We start from the raw sequence: 17,863 nt of genomic DNA on the forward strand, positions 1-17,863 counted from the left end.
CTTCATCCAGTACATTTTGTCCGGGAATTTGATGGAGTTTTTTCCCGTGGGACTTATCTTATGCTTTGTGAATTCAGACGTCTTCGAATCACGATGGGCATTTTTAGGGCCGGTATTTTTCAGCTATTTTTTAGGGCCGGTATTTTTCGGACACCTGAATCTCAGCCTTAGCTAAATTTTGATGTAATAGTCCCCGTTTGAGGGGTTAACGATTTTGGCTCGGTTCACTATGACCTTGTTGCCTTTGTCGAATTTCGACCGTAGTGCCCGGAATAGGGTATATGAATGAAGTAATGCCGAAATACGGCGATAATCATCAGGGTAGAGTGTTTTAATCAAGAAGACATCCGAGATATCGTTATCCGAACTTTCGATGATTTTTGTATTGCAAGTATTTGTACAAGATATGAGAATTTTGTTTCCTTCTGCTTTTGCCGTAGCAAATACTAAATGGACACGATTCATTCTGATCGTTTGGTCCTTACATCGAAACCTAATGCAGAAGGTCCGGTTCTTGGTTTTGCCGTAGCAAATACTGAGTGGACACGATTCATTCTGATCGTTTGGTCCTTACATTGAAACCTAATATAAAAGGTCCGGTTTTGGTTTGTTGAGCTCCTTCGATTTCCGCTAACCGGCGTAAACTTCGATGTGGGTATAATAGTCCCCTAGCGCTTATCCGAGCTGCAAGATCGGGTAAGCGCTATTAAGTCCCCATTCGTAGGGTGTGACCCCGAGTTTCCGGGCGTTTGTCCTTGTCTTCGTCGAGTAACACGTTGTACTTGTTGCCTCATTAAAAACCTTGTCGGAAAACCCATTTTGGGACAAAACCGTACTAAGGAAAAGAGTGCAACACGTGTTTTTAGGCCTAGATTCTAACTTTATCCGGTACTTGACTTCCTGCAAAAAAGAAAGGTTAATAGAAAAACACGGGGAGTCCATACCTTAACAGTAGTATCTTTTCAGATGAGCCACATTCCAGTTATTCCTCAACCGTTGCCCATCCATGGATTCTAACTGGTACGATCCTTTGCCCGTTATCTCGGTTATCTTGTACGGTCCTTCCCAGTTCGGACCCAGTTTTCCTTCGTTGGGATTCTTGGTGTTCAAGGTAACTTTCCGAAGCACCAAGTCCTCAACTTGGAAATGCCGAAAATTGGCTCTCCGATTGTAGTACCTTTCCATTCTCTGTTTCTGGGCTGCAATACGGACCAACGAGTTTTCGCGAAGTTCATCCGTGAGGTCGAGTTTTACGACCATGGCCTCCTTGTTTGACTCCTTCGTGGTATAGCTGAACCGGAGAGTCGGTTCACCAACTTCTACGGGAATAAGGGCTTCGGCCCCGTAGACCAACGAGAAAGGAGTTTCTCCCGTGCTTGATTTCGCTGTGGTTCTATAAGCCCACAATACCTCCGGTAATATTTCCCTTCAGTGATGCTTTGATGCTTCAAGTCTTTTCTTCAGATTTTGGATTATTGTCTTGTTCGTGGATTCTGCCTGTCCGTTCGCACACGGGTGATATGGAGTTGATATAATTTTCTTGATCTTCAACCCTTCGAGGAAATCGTTGACTTTGCCGCCCAAGAACTGGGGACCGTTATCACAAGTTATCTCGGCAGGGATGCCGAAACAAAAGATATTTTTGATTCTGACGGGTAAGATAGAAATCTAGATCAAAGACCACTATTATCCTAGCTCCACGGTGGGCGCCAAACTGTTTACCCCAAATTTGAATAATCAATTAAATTTATGAGTGAGGTATAGGATATGTGGTTGAACTTTAATCTATTCTTGATTGAGAGAAAATGGTTTAAGATGAGCTATGAGTAATCTGAATAGTGATTGATGGCTTGTAATAATGCGTGTATTAAATAATATATGATATTGCTTTATTGAACAAATCTAAGAAGAACACAATAAAATCCGGATCAAAATTAGATAATAAGTAGGAGAATGTTGTATATTTTGCTATTACAATATGTTCTAGATCTGAGAAGCCAACAACCAAAAGTAGGATAATGACCCCTATTTATAGTTTTGCCTCATGGGCTTCATACAACATAAGACCCTAAAGAATAAAGAAAAACCCTAAAATGGATAAGGTTGATCGTACGGTCTGACACCCGTACGATTGGCAGTACAATGTGGCAGAACGGTATTGACGCGTGACAATTGTGTACCGGATCACCCGGACCAACGGCCCCGATAAACGAACCAACGGTCGCGACCAACTCGGCTATGGAGAATCCGGACCAAAATGATGCCCTTCCTTTTCTTCGGTTCAAGCACTCCTCCGGTTCAGAAAGAAAGTCTTCGTGCACGTGCCTTTCTTCCCTCGGTCTCCGATCTTACCGATTTAACATATATCCGATTTTTACCGTATACAATTTTATAATTGAAAAATGGAACCTTGTAACTTTATGCATCATAGAATGATCCAAATTGGGGTTTAGACAACATTTCTAATATACGACCTAGCTGTAGCAGCTCAATGTACATTATACAAAGAAGACTGTTCTTGTCACTTTCGTTTCTCCACTCCGTTTGGTCCCAGGACTACGATACTAGAAGTTTTAAAGAAAAGGATTTTTCCTGGATTTGGCAGAGCGAATAATCGAGTAAGCAGTATGCTTTGCGAATCAAAAGCATTTTAAAATACAACATCTCACAGCATAAAGTCTCTTTCTTGAGGGGGCAGTCGGATGCACCAAGTTCCCATCACATTGGATCTATTCTATGCAGCCTTAACTTATATTTCTACAAGAAGTTATGTCCATTGCTTGAATCCGTGACATCCTGATCATAGAATAGCAACTCTTACTGTTACGCTGAGGTTCCCCTTCTCAAAGCATCTTTCTAAATTAAGATGAATTTATTATGCATATTCCAACTATTTTGAGCACTAATTTTGTTTGTCAATTGTACAAGGCTCATGCATCGATCACCTTTGTTGGATTTGATGTCACCCGACAAGTCAAAGACAATCAATTGGGTATAACTGCCTTCATGACGATGTTTAAGGAAGCCAACCATGCCATGATTAACAACATCCTACATATTTTATCCAAGCAATGCCTCTACATACTGACCATGATGAACCAGAAACTCAGAGGTGAAGCATAGCCTACAACAACCAAAATAATGTCCCACACGTTCTCTGGATTTAGACCGTCCCAAAATACATCTTCCTTTGTAGCATCATACTTCTGGTTCCATCATTTACGTAAGAAGATCAGGCATATCAGATAAGCCGCTCAGCTATCAACGCGCATGACGAAGAAACTCCTGGCTTGCCATGACTGATATTGCTTACAACATCATGCACATTAAGCTACCAGAAGTCTTTACATGAGCAAACCCCATCTATGAAGCGGTGAAATCGGTTCCTGTCCCTGACCAATATTTCTCGCTTGTAAGTCTTAGAGATGAATTTAGTTGCAGAGTGGCAATCTTCACAGACTCGTAAGTTTTTCACAATTCGAATAGGAGTTCCAGGAGGTGTCTTCATAAGGGCAAATGCAATAGCAAGCTTTTCACTATGCCTATTTACAGCTCCCTCTTTATCTTCTTCATCAATATCAAGCAACACTTCCGATGTTGAAGCAACATATCCAGCTCTTCTAATCTCCTTTCCAATATCATCCACCATCTGATAAATAATTTTGTACTCGCTATGACTTTTATCTCCTGAGACAAATTCATAGATTTCATTGTATAGCTCAATCATAGTGCTCCCTGGAACCTTTCTCATTCCCTTCTTCGCCATAACTTCCCTAATCATGGTCTTCTTCTCCCAAGAAAACATTTTCGCATAAATGTTAGAAAGTAGTACGTAATTCGAGTCATGCATAGGTTCATGTTTTATCAGCTCTTTTGTTATTTTTTCACCAAGCTTCAACTCACCATGAGCACGACAAGCAGTAATAAGTGTTCTCCAAATTACTGGATTTGGCTTAATGGGCATTCTCTTAACAAAATCCAATGCTTCTTGCACAAGTCCAGCTCTGCATAACAGATCAACCATGCATCCATAATGTTCTATCTTAGGCAAAATCCCAAATTCCTTTCTCATCGAATAAAAGTATCGCTTACCTTGCTCAACTAAAGCCGAATGGCTACAAGCAGTAAGTAAACCAACAAAGGAAACATCATCAGGTACAATCCCATCTTTCTTCATCTCCTCAAATAACAAAACAGCTTCATTCCCCCGGCCATGCATTGCCATACCATCAATAACCGAAGTCCAAGAAACAATATTCTTTTCACGCATGCTCCTAAACAAACTCAAAGCCTTATCAACATCACCACATTTTGCAAACATGTCAATCAAAGCATTCCAAAGAACACCACTCTTTCTAACATTCTCCCTCTCGATATATGCCTCGAGCCACTTCCCTAGCTCGAGCGCACCCAAATCTATACACGCAGACAACAAACAAACCATCGTAACTTCATCAGGTGCTACCCCAACAACCTGCATTTCCCTAAACAACTCTACAGCCTCGCTAGACAAACCCCATCTCACATAACCGCCAATCATCGCACTCCACCCGACCAAATCCCAGTGCGGCATTTCATCAAACACCTTCCGCGCATACTCAATCCCACCATCACAACAACAATACATATGAACCACAGTATTCAAAACATGAGAATCATCATAAAACCCAAGTTTCAACACTGAACCATGAACAGTTTCACCTAATTTCAACTCACCAATACCAGCACAAGCCTTAAGAACAAAAGGGTATGTAAATTTATTGGGCCAAATACCATAACTTAACATTTTACTATACAAACACAAAGCTTCATTCTTTAAATCACTAGTTACAGCATAACTTCTGATGATAGTATTAAAAAGAAAAGTATCAAAGAAATGGGGTTTAACATATGGGGAAAAAATGAATGATGAAGCATAGGTAATGGCATTAAGGTCAGAAGAAATGGATGTGAATTTTGTAAGTACAAGTGGGTTATTTTGTAAGCCTAATTTGAAGATATGGGTTTGGATTTGAAGGAGTTTTGGAAGGGAATTGCAGATTTGGAGAAGTGATAAAGCAGTTTTGCTCTGCTTCTCGTTTCTTGCTGTGAAGTGTAGAAAAAAGCTTTGCTTTTGACGGTAAATGGTGCATTTGATTGATGCCATTAATGGCGAGAAATGCTAATCTATGACTTTTATTGTTCAAAATTGATATAATACTTGGAAAGCTCTTCTTTGCAATTTGCATTTAGTATGTGTATTCATAACGGAAATGTAAGGTAAGATTGCGTATAGTAGATCAATGTGTATTTATGCAATTTATATGCATTAGGTGCATTTCATAGCATCGGCCTTTGAGAATGACCAAATCTAACAAACAAGTAAACTCTCAATCTGTTAAGTGCGGGAGACTTTTAAATATTGTGATCATAGATTAAAAATGTGTTTATCCTTTAAATTTTATGATCTTTGACTTATCATGTCGAATGTTGGAATTGAAAAAATTACTAAATATAGATTTTCTTTTCTTTTAGGACAAATCTAAAAAGAAAATACAACAACATACCCAGTGAAATCCCACAGTGTGAAGTCTGGGGAGGGTAAAGTGTACGCAGACCATACCCCTATCTCGGAAGACAGGGAGGTTGTTTCCGAAAGACCCTCGGCTCAAGAGAAATCACAACGAGAAAGGTTAGATAAGCACAAACAGTTCAAAGAAGAATGCAAATGAAACTAAAGAAAGCGAATAAGTCAGAATAAAGCAGTCTGAAAAAAAGGGAACAGTAGCTACCACAGATAAATAAGATAATCGAAGTACAAGAAATCACATATAGTAGCAAGAAACAAAGGGCAATAGACTATAGATCGAAACAACGACTACCTACTAGCCTTCTACCCTAATCTGAGTCCTCCAAAACCTCTTATCTAGGGTCATGTCCTCGGTAAGCTGAACCTGCGCCATGTCCTGTCTCAGCACCTCTCCCCAATACTTTTTCGGCCTACCCCGACCTCTTCTGAAACCATTCATAGCTAACCTCTCACACCTCCGCACTGGAGTGTCTCTGCCTCTCCTCCTCACATGCCCAAACCATCTCAGCCTCGCTTCCCTCATCTTGTCGAAACGGAGGGAGTAGCATCTAGTTTTTGGAACAAAACTCTAATTAATGTAATTTGGTTTCCAATATACATATAAGCAAGTAAGCATCACTTCTAAAAAGTATTAGTACTAGTATGCTAATAATTTATGTATGAACTAGAGTAGTCAAAATGGGTGTGGCCCTTGAGGCCTGCCCAACCCAGCCCATTACTAGGTTTGGATCGCGTTAAGATTTTTTAAGTCCATTTAAAATTGAGGATCATAAGCCCAGTCCAAGTTAGCTCGCTAGCTCTTGAGGCTCGACAGAGGCTAGGGCAAGGCCGGCCCATGGGCCAAAATGCTATTTAATTTAAATTTAGATTTTAAAAGAATATGGGAAAAAAGAAGTAAAAATTAGGAATAATGATTACCGAATAAGTCTTAATATCTATACAATACTTTGCTCATTTAACTTTAAATCCTAATCACCAAGTGTAGAAGTTGCATTCATGATTGCAAATTAATTTAAATATAAAATTTACAGAAAATTGTGACAAAAAAGTAAAACTAGGAATACCAATTACCAAATAAGTCTTAGTATCTTACACAATACTTTACTCATTTAGCGTTAAGTCCTAATACTAAAATTCCTAATCACCAAGTATAAAAGTTGCATCCATCATGAAAATGTCCAAACACTTGTGCTACTCAAAATTGGTGGCACGGCTTTACCCAAATTCAATGTGGTAATATTTTTTAAGTTGATTTAAATATTATTAATTTTTGAAATGCAGTTATTTGATAATTTTTAACTAATTAAATTTACATATAAATGTAGATGAATATGGAGATGTTAATTAAGACAACTTTATCACAAACAGATTCAAATGTACTTGACGATGTGTTGGTGTTGAATATGCTATAAGTTGTCAAAGGATTATATACTTCCATAAAATCAAATGTTAGAAATGTTAATAAATTGACATACTTATCGGTTCTAATCTAGATTGAAAAGAAATTTCTTATAAAAAAGATTGGAAAAAATTATCCAGCAACCCTTTTAGGGCTGAGTTGGGCTGATCATTTTAAGGCCCTTTCAAATGAAGGCCCGCCCCGCCCTAGCCCATCAAATTTATTTTCCCACAAGGCTTGATTGGGTTAGGCTGGGCTGACCCATTTTAACAACTCTAAATTATGAATTTATGCCTTTTTTTTTATCAGGAATAAAATGAGAAATAAGATATGTATATTAGTTATAATTGGATGTGAGCAGGAGCGGAGCTAGGGGTGGGGAAGGGGGTTCATCGCTGGAAATTACAGTGTAAATGAAAGGTCAAATTTGTCTTTTATGGATATATACTCTGTAATGAACGTCCTTGACACAGCCGAGAAACTTGCCTTTAGTGGTTAAGGTGGTTCAAAATTGATGCAATGTTGCAAGTTCGAATCTCACCCACTGCGCTTGCTGCATGTTGCATGTTTCCCCCAATTTTTAGCTTTTTACACTTTCAGCCTTTCAGGTATACTGTTATTGAGGAAAGACCCAAAAAGATCCTTTATATTTGGACTTCCACTCCAAATGGTCCTTATTATTTGAGGTGGAGCACTAATAATCCTCCATCGTTCAAATAATGGAGCACATTTAGTCCTAGCTAACTGATTCTATCTATACATTCTCTGGAACAAAAAACTAAGGGATAATTGCTACTACACACCATGGGGACACTTAGGATATTTTGAAGGGATGACCGCAAAACCCCTCTAGTATTTTGCCTTACTCTCATCAGATATGGTTTTTGGCATTGTAATTTATTTATGTTTTTGTTAAATCTGAATAGCATTGCATCTCGCCATTATTCAGTCATCTCACTTCTTTTATCATGCGAATTTGCACAAAAACCAAATGATCATGAAAAAACTGAGTTCTCCCCGAGTATAGACTTTGGGGTTATCGGAGATCTAAGTTAGAGAATTAAGTAATTCGTATAAGTATTCAGATGTATTACTTCCCCTTTCGAGTTTACTTGAGTCGTTAGTCTATCGGAAATGATCTCTCTACTGAATATGTATTATTATATTAGTAAATATTAGTAATTCAATGCTTACACCTTTTTTAAGAACCTTGACAATTTTCAAAGTAATATATGACTGAAGGGGCACTTATTCATAAGAAAATAAAAGTTTAAAATAAAGTAAAAAACTACAAAGTGAAAGGATTTTTTTTTTAAGAAGCGCTCGATGGAGCAGGGCATAAGTAGAAAGAAATGTTAAACAGAGCATGAGAAGGCGGGTTAAAATTTAGGGATTAAAGTTGGTTTTGCCCTTCGCCGCCCCACTTCATTTTTCATCCTGTAATTTTCGTGTTTTTACTGCTTCATATATTGAACCCCTCTAGTAAAATTCCTATCTCCGCCACTGGATGTGAGTATCTAAAGTGATAAAACTACCTTTAGCTAATCTTGAGTACGATATCCCAAACCTTGCATGTGAACTTTGTACCATTATTAATCGCATAATAACCTCTAAATTATTATATATCTGTATTAATATAGTATTATAAATTATGCATATTAAGTATTCAACTACGCGTGAACTATTGTTCGATCAAGTATAAAAGGCCCGAAAAAACAGAACTCAAATGCCTCGAGTGCGAAATTAAGCATTATTGGTGGAAGTTGAATATACTCAACACATCACTTAAATCTTTCAACTTGACATCTTTCAGTTTCAACCCCAACTCAGCACTAGTTTTTTTTTATTATCGTCTCGATCTTCGTGCTTCTCAATAATATGGAACTTATAGTCATTCACTAAATTATCCATTTCAACCATAGCAAAATACTGCTTCTTCCTAACATCTTTAAATTCTTCTGCACTGTGTCACGGTCAGCTACCACAGTTATCAAAAAGAAAAATATGCATATAAAGGAAACGGAAAAGGGTCAGATTTGTCCATGTACTTAAAAAAAATTATATTTACCCTTCGTTATACTTTTCAACATATTTGTCCTTGCATACCATATTTACCCCTCAGCAAACACTAAATTGCAGATTGAGGAAATGAACAAGAAACTTAAAGATTTGGAGTCGCTGAATCAAGCTCTTCTTATAAAGGAAAGATTTTGAAATGACGAGGTGCAGGACACACGGTGTTTGCTAATCGATGTGAGTTCTTGTGCATTTTTTAATGCTTCACAAAGTGTCTTTGTATTTGTTGTCTCTAATGAAGCAGTATGATTTCGCTGCATGATATTTCGAGCTAATCATATATGCTTTTGCAAAGTTAATTTAAGTTAATTTTTGGCACTCTTTATTTGCCCACCACAATAATGCGTATTTTCAATCCAATTGCACAGTTGGCTTTGATGAATACTCATGCGCAGGGATTCCTTAACTGAATGTCTAGTGGATAAAGATTGCAGACTAGAGTTAGATCCATGATTTAAAATCTATGGGTTCATCTTTTAAGATTCGTAGCATTGCATCTATTAATATTTTAAAGTTATGGGTTCATATCTATTTCTTTTTATAGTTTTAGTAAATTTTATGCATACATTTACGCTCAGTGCAGAAAATACTTTGGTTTATATGAACTTGGTACCAACAAGCTATATACGCCCCTGCCTACAGTAGAGTATGTTACTGTCATGTTCGTTACCTTTGCTCTAGCTGAATGGTGCTTAATTTATGTTGTCACATGGCTTAAAGGACAGCCGTGCTTTTATTTGCATTAAGAGAATGGGGGAACTTGATGCTAAGCCATTTTTTTTTTATCTTTCTTATTATTACATAGGGGAGAGGGAAAGGGGAAATTGGAGAGGAGATACAACATGGGGATTCAAACCCTCACCAACAAGGTGAATGTTGAGGTAGCCAACGAACTGAGCTACTAAATCATGTTTCTGCCAAAAGAATTTATATAACACCGAAAAAACATCACAAAAAGAGTGAAACTGTGTTCCTTGTGGGACAATTACCTAAAATATCCAAATTGGCGTCCATTTAAAAAGTTATCCAAATGAATGAAACTTTTGGGGTATATATGTACACATTTAACTATTTTTATGATTTTTTCTTTAGTTATATTAATATTTACTTTCAACTCGATTTTTATTTAATTTCTAGTGAGTTAAATATGCTTGATATTTCTAGGCCTTTATTGACATGATCTGATTGTAAAGGGGAGATTTTATGTGCGGATATGGTTAATTTATGTTGCTTTTATTGTAGGACCACACAAGAAGATAAAAGAGCGAGAAACAAGAAAAAATGGAAGAAACCTCACCTGATGAGATGCACAATTAAAGCTTCACCGCGCAACTCAAAGCACAGCAAGGGCAATACTTCTGTCAAATTTGCGCTCTCAGCTCCCAGGTGTGTTACATCGCACTTTCCTAATAGTAAATATTTAATTGAGGACAGTTTTAGAAATTCATCGTCATACCCCTTTGACCTATATAATCCCCAAAAAAGGCGGGACTGACTGAGGAGGTGCCAAATATCTAATGACAATGTACTTCAATGAAATCCTACCAAACCATCCAGGTGCTAGTTTCGTGAAGGTTTCTTTCATCCTAATATCTATCCATTAGAAACAATATGTATGCCTATCCTCGATGAGGAAAGGGATTGGAACTCTGACGTTAGCATTAAACAATTTTGGCGGGTATCCAAGAATTGCTTGATTGGCCAAACTCCGACGATCCAGCACAAAGTTCATGTTACGAGCTATACATCAATGATCATAATGCATGCAAGGGCCGAGTGAGACAGCAGGCCCATAATTATACATATAATTAGCTGGAGTATTGGTTGAGTGAGTTCGTATTGACCTTATTCCGGAGATTGTTGTGAGCTGCTGGTTGTTCCATAGCACCCTCCTTCTTCTATCATTTTTAGTATTATGTTTTTTCTTTAGTATTCGGACAATGTATTCGCAATTTCAGACTTGTATTCCTATTATTAGAGGCTCTTGTATTTATGACACCAATCTTGGGTGGATTTGAATTATGTTTTCCGTATTTTCTATTATAAAAAAACTCAGTATTTTGAAGGAAAAAAAAAACTATGTAAGCTTGAGGTCATCTCTAATAGGGCAACTTGGCTTGAAGCAATGTTTTTCTTTTTAGAGAAACGGAGAAGAGAATGACAAGTCCTTGAAGTAGTCCATTATCAACCGATTCAATACGAAAGTTTGGATCGATCATTAGTTGTAATGTCTTTTGTTTTCATTCTTCTATATTTTCTTTTTCTATTATGGAGTAGTTTCTTATAGGGTTTACCAAATATGGTGTTTATATGATTTATTGTGGATTTTAACTCTAGTTTTTGTGCTTGAATTTGTTCATGGAGTTGTGAATTGAGTTGCAATTTGTTCACTATTTTATTTAATCGAAAGAGGAATAGTTTTTCTCTGCACTATGTTATTTGGTTTCGTTATTTCTTCTAAGTAATCGGAAGTGCTTCTTAAAGAACCTAAAGCATTTGATTGATCTTATTACAAAAGTAGAAGATCCAAGAGGTACTTATGCAACAATACATGTTTTCATGATCACTTAATTAGTTCTAGTAGGCAAAGCTCAAACATTACTACTGTATGGAAGTTCTGCAAAAACTTTTATTTTGTTATGTTGTCCTTCATTTTGCTCAATATTTTCCTATAAAAATTTAGGTAGTTTTATATTTCCCCATTTCTCCCTGATCATTAGATGCACGTTGCAGCTTGAAGTATAAGGGAAAAAATTTACAATATGAACAAATTCACAAACTTTCCTGATACGATTCGGGCCACTAGGAATGGGTAAGGGGTCAATCTCATCCCCCAAAATACCCCTAAGTCGACCCCGTAAATTTTCTAACCCTAAGCTTCAAAAAATTTCTGATCGGACTCGATCCGGCCCCTTAGAGAACCATATAAGTACTCATGGTCACCCCTCAGAAATTTGACAAGTGTTTTTTTTTATGCATCAAGTTGTTTGATTTCACCATATACTTCCTTCACAATACTCAAATGAGAGACTCAATTTCTGTTGGAATTTTATTTAAATAAAATTGAATATTTTAAAATACAAGGTGTCTTATCTATATGCATCTATATTATATTATAAAAGCACGAATGTTCCGACAAAAATATTCTTAAAATATTGATCAACTTTTATGTCATTCGAAAACTAAATTAAGTTACATGCCACCTTGGATAAAATGGTCATTACAATAAATAATAATAGAGTTATGAGTCCCAATCGGAATCTAAAACTAAAGAAAGATACACCTGATAGAGTCCAAACACGATAAACATGAAACTAAGGAAAAGTAACCTACCCTCTACAAATTAAAGAACCTTATAATGCTAAAATCCAAAAAAGTAAAACACATTTGAATGGTAATATCATCCAAGTCAGAATAGTACTTGATGTATTGATATCTTCAAGTGTAATTAGTACTCCCTCCATCCCAATTTATGAAAATCGGGTCCCCTCCAGTAGCCAACCCGTCCAATTTCTCCAGTTGAGTATTAATTTTGTTAAATGTGTCCCTTCAAATAATGAATAATTCAGATTTATTTGCTAAACCAACCATAGTTAACCCCTTTCTTTCTTCTCTCTCCACGGCCAACCTCTCTTTTTCCCTTCCAAATTTATCCAAAATTGCTCCAACACCTACCATTTTAACTATGGTCAATGATTATATCTCTTCTCTATCACAACCCCATTCTCCTGCGTTTGAGATCAGAAAGCTAGGAAAGAAGAGCAATTGTATATATGCTCAGGTTAGAAATTTTGCAGATTCAACTGAAGCAAAATGCAGAGAAATTGCCCCTATAAGATTTTCTCCTTTTAATTGGCTAGAATGAAAGATGTGTTCAACCTACTATGATGCTAGTTATTTCCGCCATAACCATAACAGTTCTTTTACCTTTCAACTCTATCATTCTCTTCAGATATGAAAAGAAATTATATCAAACCTAGTTAATACACCATTAAAATTCCCAATAAGCATCAATTTGTGGACATGCTACATGAGTTAAAACTAATGTTCTTAGCTCTAGGCTAGAGGAAACTCCTGGGGCTGCAATTGACCATATGAAGGACCACCAACTTCCATTCTTCCATATCTATGGCCACACGATGGGGCCCCCATGGAAGCATCCCAACATACAATTTCTTCAAACAGTGCTTGATATACCTCCAGTTGAGTTCTTGAACCTGCTACTCTGGGTGTTGGAATTTTCAATGTGCAATTTTTGATAGTTTTACCTATTGATGACAGTATCGCAATAGTAATTCAACTTAGTACAATCATTGATTCACACAATTGGTCATCGCGTTTGGTTGAAAAGCTAGTGACACGAAGTTATCGTGTGCTGAATTATGACCGAACGCCTCTAAATCAGAATACAGGCCATAAGAAGCGAATAGAGAGAGGTTGGCGGTGGAGAGAGAAAAAAAGAAAGGGGTTAACTATGGTTGGTCTGGCAAATAAATCTGAATCATCCATTATTTGAAGGGACACGTGTAACAAAATTAATACCCAACTGGAGGAACTGGACGGATTGGCTACTAGAGGGGAGCCTCCTCCTAATTTATGTGATATAGTTTAACTAGATACGAAATTTGAGAGAGAAAGGAAGACTTTTAAACATAGTTGTCTAAAATAAGCCATAGATATTTGTGTGACTGTAAATCATTGCATTAAGGGTAAAAGGAAAAGTTTTAAGTTAAATTATTTCTAAATATAGAAATGTATCATTCTTTGTGGTACAGACAAAAAAGGAAAACGTATCACATAAATTAGGAGAGAGAGAGTATAAGAAACAATTTTTTGTATTTTATTATTATACTATTTGGATGAAAATCAAACTCTATGTTCATTACGTATTAATAACACCTTTGTATTTCTCTCTACCACTATGCCTGATCAGGGATACCCTCCCACCTACTCCCTCACAGGTCGATCGCCTCAACACATTGGTAGCTTTGACATTAAAGGCTCTTGAATCTGCTTACAACATGAAGTGTAAATCCTCATATGATTAATATATTAAGGAAAAGATTTAACACATCTATAAAAAGAGTACTTATACCACTAGACAAAGCCCCATTATTGATTAGTTGATATTTGAGTGTCATACGATATATTGATTTTGAGTTATTATATTAGTTTATTTTTTGGATAAGTGAGTTATTATATTAGTTGCCATTGTTTCATTTCAAAATTTGCTGGGAGTTTTAAATTGCCGATTGTTTATGAATGTACATATCTCCAAATGCTTATTAATAAATTAACCACAATACAGGAAAAATTAAGAGTATTATGCATAAACATCTTATTAGCCGGAAAAACTGATCGAGATGAGGTGCCAACTGCCAAGGATCCTTTTTGAACTTTTGGTATGTCGTAATTGATATATTTTGTTTATTTATTTCTAAAAAAGTCTTAGGCCCCTTTGACTCCCTTCTTGTGCCAAAGTGTTCTAAATTACTTATTTCTATTGTTGGTTGTTTTTACAAAAGCAGATTTTATTCATGTGGAGCAGTTGAGTCCCTTCGATGATGTCGCAATAAAGCTATCTATGAAGCTTGTGATAAATCAAAGAGAAGAAGACAGAATAAATAAGATGTGATAAGCAAATCGTCTCATCAACAATAGTTGTATTTCTTTTTGGTATCTTTTGCAGTTTTAAACGAGGATAAAACAAATCAGTGCGTCCAATATTAAAAGAATAAAATCATCATAGAGAAATTGAAACCAAAAAATTTGAACTATGGTTGCTTATCAATATTCTCTTTTTTGCTGAAAACTTATCAACATTGGATTATGTAAATTCTACTTTTGTCTTTAATTAATAAAATCGTGATATATCAAACTCTCTAAGATCGCAAGACAAACATTATTGCTATATCTAAAGATCAAACGTTTCTCCTCCTTCCATCCTTGCAATAGTAAGTCCCAACGCAAATAAAGTTATGGTTCAATCCATCAACTTTTGGCCTCAACTTTTCATATATGTCCAACTTTTCTCACATGCTCCCTGAAGTCTTTATTACCTATTTTGTTTATATAAGTAACTAAAAAGGAATGTTGACAATAAAACATACACATGGTATGAATTAGTTAAAAGAGTAGCTGTCTTTGAATCTTCATAAGTTACATAAATTTAACATTTTTCTGGTTACAGATATTCACATATCCTACATTAATGATTAATCACATACATCTATTTATGTATACTTCTAATATTACTCTCTTAATTACTTATCAAACCCGTATACTCCTTCCATCCCAGATTCTTTTTTTTTTTCTCTAAACTCCACTTCGGAAATCAAATAAATAAAACGTGTATTTTTATTATCTTACCTTATCTCTCTCTAGTAAATTACACTCTAATCCATATTGATTATTTTCAAGAGGGCAAAGGTGCAAATATAACCCTCAACTTTGCGATTTAGAGCAGATATACCCTTCGTAACAAAAGTAGGGTATATATGCTCCTGCTGTTACAAAATAGTGCAAATATACCCCTGACGTTACAAAGTGGTGCAAATATACCCTTTTCGCTGGCGGTTTTTTTTTTTTTTTTAAAAATCATTTAGGTTATTTTTTAATTAAAAAATGTCACGTGACTTTAAAAAAAAAATTATACCCATTTTTTTGAGTAGACAAACTTTTCTAAAGCCACATAGTAATTTTTTTTTCTGATGGGTCGGGTTTGGTTAGTTTAAAAAAATGGGTAGACTTATTTTTTTTAAAGTCACGGAGATATTTTCTTAAACGAACCATACCCGACACACTAGAAAAAAAATTACCATGGCTTTAGAAAAATGTGCTTACTGAAAAAAAAAATAGGTAGACTTTTTTTGAAGTCACGTGATATTTTTTTTAATTAAAAAATAACCTAAATAATTTTTAAAAAAAACTCCTGTCAGCGAAAAGGGTATATTTGCACCATTTTATAACGGTGGAGGTATATTTGCACCATTTTGTAACGACAGGGGTATATATACACTACTTTTATGGTTACCTTTGACTCAAAAAAGAAATATACACTACTTTTGTAACGAGGGGTATATCTGCTCTAAATTGCAAAGTTGAGGGGTATATTTGCACCTTTGCCCTTTTCAATAACACTTAAAATTAAGGATAAGATGAGAAAAAATGAATTAATTCTATCTTAACTTTGTAAATTGACTAGTAATATGGGACGATGAGAGTACTTATATGATTTAGGACCAAACTGATCATTTTTAAAGTACATTAATGTCACACCCCGAACCTGGGCCTGGGCGTAACACGGCACCCGGTGCCTGACTGCATGTGACCGAACGAACCAACTGGCTGGCTGAATCAACATGTGATACCAAAACATACCTGATTTATAAAATAAAGCTAACACATGCTGATTAACTGGAAGTCTGACTGAAATACCATAATGCGGAAATACTTTAAACAATCTGAAAATATCTGAAAGTAGCCAACATGGTTAAACCGAAACAACTGAACAACTGAGTATAACTGCCAACAAGGCTAACATAACAAATATATGATTGTCTGGACTGTGTCTATGAAGCCTCTAAGAATACTGAATAATATAGCTGTCTAAAAACTGAAATAACTAGATAGCTAATAACGCCCCGAAGGAATCTGGGGCTCACCAATAGCTGATACGTGCACTCCTAAATAGCTGAGTCGTCAACCTGTATATCGTTGCCTGCATCCCCCAAGCAATAAAAAGGGACATCAGCACATTTGAATTGTACTGGTATGTAAAGCAACTGAAGCAATAAAGTACTGGAACTGAAACTGAAACTGAAATTGATAATTGATAACTATAAACTGTGATAGCAAAGGAAGTAGAGATATGGATACTCCCTGCTCTGTATCTGAATCATCTATTTTATCTGTGTTTGTATATGTGGGGTCTCGGCCCAATAATAAATGCACGCTATGGCCTCGGCCTAGTAGTGCGTCAGTCAATGGCCTCGACCAAGTATACGTATACATAAGACTGTGCCCTTGGGCAAAATCACATATGTTCAATTATGGTTAATTAATAAAGACTGAGACCATAACAACAATGAACAATACTGAACTGAAATAGACATGCTGGACTAAACTGAAAACATTGATTGTTTCTGAGTATACTGAATTTCTAGACTGAGACTCATGTGGTAACAATACATAAGTCTATAAAGATTACGTGCTGAGTTCATGATATTCAAATTGACAACCATGAAAGAATTCTGTAACTACAACCCTAGAATATAACAGTTCTACAACATATCATGAAACTAGGGCTAAACTGTATTCTGAGTCAAATTACTGACAACTATGAAGAATGAGGCGTAGGGAGAATCATAAACGTTCCCTAACGTAGATAGTTAGCCTCACATACATGTAATCGCTCCAATCTAACGAACTATACATAAACAGACTCTCCAGGACCAATAGTACCAAAATCCATACACGAAGACCATTTTAATTTGGCATAATATATAAACAGACTCTCTAATTTGGTCTCAGCTGGCAAGTATGCTTTCCAGCTATGGGATTGCACAAGTAGACACCTCAGCTTGTCTCTACTTTATCAGTTGAACACTCCAACTTACAAAATGATCATATAAATACCTCCAAAATTTATGTGCTACGTCAGCATTTATGTTTACATATTCAACTTCATACAAGTTGAGGTGTCTAGTTATGCACACTCAAAACCAAAAGTGGAGGTTATACTTGCTCAGATCAAAGTTTGCCTTTTAAATTTTTAACTATTTTGTGAGTTTAGCAAACTATCCAAAGTAGAAAGGTTT

At 36.1% G+C, this 17,863-nt stretch overlaps 1 protein-coding gene and 2 long non-coding RNA genes across 3 annotated transcripts; 2 read left to right on the forward strand and 1 right to left on the reverse strand.

Annotated features, from left to right (window-relative positions):
* Positions 1-1,919: 1,919 nt before the first annotated feature.
* Positions 1,920-5,270, reverse strand: LOC132639945 (pentatricopeptide repeat-containing protein At4g21065-like). Its single transcript, XM_060356324.1, has one exon. The coding sequence runs from the start codon at positions 5,144-5,146 to the stop codon at positions 3,332-3,334; it is 1,815 nt and encodes a 604-aa protein (XP_060212307.1). The 5' UTR covers positions 5,147-5,270; the 3' UTR covers positions 1,920-3,331.
* A 3,462-nt stretch (positions 5,271-8,732) lies between these two features.
* Positions 8,733-11,046, forward strand: LOC132608306 (uncharacterized). The gene is made up of 2 exons (XR_009570317.1): positions 8,733-9,221; positions 10,287-11,046. It is a non-coding gene; the product is annotated as an uncharacterized LOC132608306 (long non-coding RNA).
* Positions 11,047-12,673: 1,627 nt separating this feature from the next.
* On the forward strand, positions 12,674-14,794 carry LOC132608357 (uncharacterized). The gene is made up of 3 exons (XR_009570318.1): positions 12,674-13,246; positions 14,353-14,446; positions 14,573-14,794. It is a non-coding gene; the product is annotated as an uncharacterized LOC132608357 (long non-coding RNA).
* The last annotated feature ends 3,069 nt before the right edge of the window (positions 14,795-17,863 follow it).

This window comes from Lycium barbarum, chromosome 1 (assembly GCF_019175385.1).
Source record: "Lycium barbarum isolate Lr01 chromosome 1, ASM1917538v2, whole genome shotgun sequence".
NCBI classification, from domain to species: Eukaryota; Viridiplantae; Streptophyta; class Magnoliopsida; order Solanales; family Solanaceae; genus Lycium; species Lycium barbarum.